This window comes from Pinus tabuliformis, chromosome 1_1 (genome assembly GCF_031772625.1).
Source record: "Pinus tabuliformis cultivar Carrire ecotype Pingquan chromosome 1_1, CPIR1, whole genome shotgun sequence".
Taxonomy (NCBI): Eukaryota; Viridiplantae; Streptophyta; class Pinopsida; order Pinales; family Pinaceae; genus Pinus; species Pinus tabuliformis.
In genome coordinates this window covers 883,286,921-883,292,425 of record NC_142297.1, presented here as the reverse complement: position 1 = coordinate 883,292,425, position 5,505 = coordinate 883,286,921, and the positions used below count along the sequence as shown (strand labels likewise).

General features: G+C 45.2%; 1 protein-coding gene across 1 annotated transcript; it reads right to left on the bottom strand.

Moving 5' to 3' along the window:
- Positions 1-3,536: 3,536 nt before the first annotated feature.
- LOC149217195 (uncharacterized) lies at positions 3,537-4,325 on the bottom strand. Its single transcript, XM_089390157.1, has one exon. It carries the CDS (start codon positions 4,323-4,325, stop codon positions 3,537-3,539), a length of 789 nt encoding a protein of 262 aa, XP_089246283.1.
- Between the last annotated feature and the right edge of the window lie 1,180 nt (positions 4,326-5,505).

The window sequence follows — 5,505 nt, the reverse complement described above, 5'->3', positions numbered from 1 at the left end:
CGAGAGCAGAAGAGTAAAACGTATTCAGCACCCCCAATGTAGAACGAAAAAACAGAGAGGGGAAACCATGTCCCGGACTTCCTGTAGGAAAGGTATACAGCCCAGGGACCGTGGCAAAAACTGTAAGTAAAAGGGGAATATACAGAAAAGAAACTATGTACATGGACAGTCCAAAAACTAAAAGAAAAAATTAAACAAAAATAGGCGGTTTGAGCGGCCGAACCAGCCCATTTTCTTCCTCCAGAACAGACCAAGACCCCGAATCATGATCAACCCCCTCTTTTGAAAGCCGGTCAGCTTTGAAATTTCTTTCCCGATAGATATGACTCAGAGAGATCTCCGAGAAACGTCCTTTTAGACGAAGGACTTCTCTAAGCAGAGGGAGCAAGGTGAAATTCTGGCACTGTTGAGACCCATTAAACCATTTTACAGCGTTCATTGAATCCCCAAAGATATGGACGTCTCTCACATTCCTAAGAATTAGCCAGCAAAGAAGGAAGTGCAGAGCTTTCAATTCGGCAAAGTTATTGGAGCCCTGTCCCAGACCAACAGAAGCTTTTACAACCTTAACCTCTGATATATGAATGATCAAACCAGCCCCACAGCGCCCATTAATATCTGAGGCTCCGTCAAAATAAGCCCACAGCATTGTATATCTAATAATTTCTTGTCGAACGACTCTGGTGGGAGGAGAATCCATAGGAACCGGGATACTTTCATAAATTGCAACACCTTCAACAGCAAGGCATCCTATTGGGAAGACAGAGTCCTTGAATATAGCTTGATTCCTTGCAAGCCAGGTCCCCCAGGTAACGATCAGAGGAATTGTTCTCTCTCTGTTGTTTGTTGCTTCATTCCACCACTTCTGCCAAGCTTCCAAGAGCCCCTGTCCTTCCCATCTGAGAGGGATTTTTAGAAGCCTTAGCATTTCGGCCCAAAGACTAGAGTTAAAGGGGCAGAAAAGGAACAGGTGCTGAACAGACTCATCACTATCTTTGCAGAGCGGGCACCTTCCAGGACCAATCCTACCTCTTTTTTGTAGAACGTCCCAAGTAGGGGCTTTTTGGAGCAAAACACACCAGAAGAACAATCTCGATTTTGCAAGCCCTTTTAGTTTCCAGAGCGGTTTAAACCACCATTCCGGAATCTCCCATCCTTTTTGAGACATCATCCATTTGTAGCCCATATTTGGAGAATAAATCCCATTCTGGCCAAAGACCCATCTGAGTTCATCCTGGGAGTCTGAGAGCCAGACTGAGGAATTGAGAAGATCCCTTCTGAACTGATCCCATTCCTCCAGCCATTCTTCCTCCAAATGTAAGTCCCTTCCTGAATCCATCCTTGACTCCAAATGGATGAAACCCGAGGATCAGCGACCTGATTTAACGTGTATAACCCTCTGTCGTTTAAAGCCGAAACCAACCCCTATGAAAGGGAGAAAATCTCAGTGCAACCTACCCAAGGATCTCTGCCCAGCCTGACCTGTGTTCCATCCCCCACACTCCAAGCCAAACCCTTCTCTATAATTGTGACAGAGGCGACCACAACTTTCCAGACCACCGAGGAGTTTTTGCATTTCTTTTGTGGCAATCTGATCCAATCTAGAATTGTTAGCGGATCAATATATTTTCTTTTAGAAACAGAAGTCCACAGATTCTCCGAAGAGATGAGGCTCCAGCTGAGCTTTGCTACAAGAGATTTAGAGAAGTATTCAAGATTTTTTATGCCCCACCCTCCCCACTCTTTGGGTCGAGCCACTTTATCCCAAGCAATCCATGGGGTAACTTTCTCCGACTTAGACCCCGCCCACAAGAATCTGCTACATAGTTTGTCGATTGAGGATAAGATTCCTTTAGGAACCCAAGTCAGACTAGCCCAATACACTGGGATTGCCATCAGAACCGATTTGATTAACACTAGCCTTCCTGCCCTGGACAGCCATTTGAAACTCCAGTGTTTCAGCTTGGATTCAATTTTTACAAGTATCCATTTCCAGTCTTTTATCCTGTAATTGTCAGGCTTCAAATAGAACCCCAAATATTTAAAGGCATCCTCCATCGATTTGACTTCGAAATTTAGAACCAGTTCCACTCTGCGAACATGCTCTCTGGGCATTCCAGCACAGGTGATAGTGGATTTTCTCTCATTAATGCATAGACCTGTAGCCTTCAGGAATAGGTCCAAAAGCTTCTTTAGCGTCCTACAGTCATCTAGACTTCCGTTGCTGAACAGTAGAATATCATCCACGATGAGGAGGTGGGTGACCCACAAATTTACCGCCACTTCAATACCTTTGAGAGTCCCTTGTCTTTTAGCGTCCTGAATCATAAGGCTGATGCCGTCTGCTACCAGCAAAAACAGAAGTGGAGAGAGCGGACAGCCTTGGCGTAGGCCACGCTCGGGGCTAAAAAAATTAGAGGCCGCTCCGTTGATCAGCACTGCTATGGAAGAAGAGGAAACACAACTCATCACCCATCTCACAAAATCATACCTAAAACCCAGATGAGTTAGCAAAAGCCTGAGATACAGCCAGCTGATCCTGTCATAAGCCTTTGACAGATCGATTTTCACCAAGACCCCGTTTTTTTCCCAATTTTTAGACTATGAAGAGTTTCTTGCGCAACTCCGACAGCTTCATGAATTTGCCTGCCGTCTAGAAATCCAAACTGCTCTGGACTAATATTTCTAGAGAGGACTGGTTTAAGTCTAGAGGAGATAACTTTTGCAATAATTTTATACACGCATGTGCACAAAGAGATAGGCCTAAATTCATCAAAAGAAACCGGAAGATCCGATTTGGGAATAAGGGCTAGAAAAGTGGCATTGAAAGGGTTTGGAATTGTACCTGTACGTTTGGAATCTTCAACGACTGCCACTAGCTCGTCTCCAATGAATTCAAAAAAGTGTTGGAAAAATTCTACGGTCCAGCCATCTGGGCCTAGGTTCTTGTCCTTTTGCATTGACTTGAGAATGTCTTCAACCTCCTCCTTTGTGACAGGTGCCATTATAGATTCATTTCCTTCCTCCTCTATGAACCTTGGGAAGAACTGCGCAACTCTTATAACCTCTGCAATAGAGATTCCCTCTGTCGCTTTGTACAAATTCTTAAAGAAATCTACCCCTAAGGATGCCAGATCTTCAAAAGAGCGCGCCTGTTCACCATTATCTTTCTCCATTTCCCAGATAGTGTTGGAATTTTTCCTCCCTCTTGCGTAATTCTGAAAAAACTTGGTGTTGTCATCCCCCGCCTGCAACCATGTCGCTCTACTTTTTAAACGCCAACTTTCCTCTTTTTGATGAAGGATCCTCCTCCTTTCTCTCTCCAACTCTTGTAATCTATCCCGAGCTTCAGCTGTTCCATAACCATTTCCACCTGGATCTTCTAGGAGCGCAATCTCAGAGTTGACAGTTTCCAGCATTACTTCATCCTTTAATTTCTTTTGAAGAGCCCATTGTTTAGAGGCGGTCTTCATCCTTTTCAAATTATCCATAAGATTTTGACTGCGGCTTTCATCTTCACTAAATGCATCTTTCTTCTAGGTGTTGTGGAATAAACTGAGATAAGTTTCATCCAAAAGCCAAGAGGCGTTAAATTTAAAAGGGGTGCCCGGTTTAGTGAAAGCCCCTTTCACTTCCAGAAAAACTGGGAAATGATCCGATAGACCACCTTCCCCAACCCAATGTCTATAAGCCTGTAAATTTTCTGCCATCGATTCACCTAGCAGAAATCGATCTAGTTTCTTTCCCACCCAATCTTCTGCAATTCTACGGTTCCTCCACGACGGGCGCATCTTGAGTAGAGGGACATCCACCATGTGCGATGAGGCCAATTTATTTTGAAAAAAATCAGTGAGGGGATCAGCCCTGGCTCTGACCCTCCACGATTCTGACATCCCCAAAGAAAATTTAAAATCTCTCCCAACTATAAGATTTGGGTGCGACATAAAAGACTTTGCAAAGAAAGCATTCCAGAAGTTCTCCCGATCCAAAACTGGACCATAAACATTTAGAATATGTAAGGGGATGCAGAGTTCGTTGGAATAAAGTTTGACTGCCAAAACATTTTCCGATCCCCAAGAGGAGATCTCCCGAAGTACCTTTGTGTTGAAACCCAGAGCCACTCCTCCTGAATGGCCATTTGCATCAATAGCATGGAAGGTCCAACCCGGAAAGAGCTTGATGAGCCAACCTATAACTTCTTCCCCCTTTCCAAGCGTTTCTTGAATCAGAAGAATGTCAGGTTTGTTGGTCCTGACCAGTTCCTTCAGAGCTAGCTTTTTGGGCAGACTAGCTAAACCCCTGCTATTGTAGGATAAAATGATCATCGGGTAACCTCTGGGGGTGTCTGCTTTGCTCTAAGCACCCCTGGCAGAGACATCTGTTTCCCGCCAGCAATATCAATGACAACCTTCAACTGTGCCTTCGTCAGATTTGATTTCCTTCCTCTTGTCTTCTTTGGTCCTGTTGACACCATGTCCGAATCCAGTCCTCCCACAATAAGCCCTTTCCCTTTTCTGGATGCCAATGATCTGAGATTGTAGGGGGGGTCAGGACTCCAAACGCTGGGAGGAAAAAGTAAGGCAGCATCCGTGGAAATAGAGGGCAGCTTCGGAGAAAGTGGGATAGTCATAATTACATTGTCTGATGTGTCTAGGCCCTGCCTCAAGATCGACAGATCATCCACAAGCTGCCTAAGGGGTCCAGCCTCATCACAGCATGATTGAGATACATCAAAAGAAGAGCATATGGAAAAGGGAGGGTAATGAGAGGGACTAGCCTGGGCCACCCCTGCCATTTCAGTAACTGCTGCAGTTCCCATACGAGACATCGGAGTTGAGACATACTCACTTGCTAGAATCCTAGGCTGTTCCTATTCAGCTTCCTTCACTTGCTCCGGATCCGACCCCTGAACTTCTGCCTGTAGACCGCTCTCCTCTAATAGAGCCCCTTCTTTCTGGGTAGACAACCACTGATTAACCTCCTGGTTTTTTCCTCTTCTCTTTTGTCTTCGATGGCGCCTGTGACCTAGAGGACACTCCCGAGCAAGATGACCATAATTGTGACAACGATGGCATCTGAAAGGGAGATTTTCATAGTCCAGGGTCTGAAGGAACTCTAGGCTTCTATACTTCAGATTCATAGCATCCGTCAGCCCATCTCTGGGATTTAAACTTACCAGTATACGAGCGACACTCTAGTCATGAGTTCTAAGATAGGATCTATCAATATCTAGAAACCTCCCCAGAGTATTGCCCATCGAAGTGAAGGCCGAGTCCGTCCAGAATTGCATGGGGAGACCCGGTAGTTTGACCCATACTGGTGACTCCACCATTTTTTCTTTCTGAGCATCAAACAGGGGCGTCCACCTTCTAAATAGGATTGGCCTTTTTCCGAAGCTCCAATGCTTGTCCAGTACCCATTCTGCATGCTCCTTTTGGCCGAATCTAATGCAGAACCAGCCTCTGACCAGATTCTTGATCTCTACTGGCTGTCCCGGAGCTTATT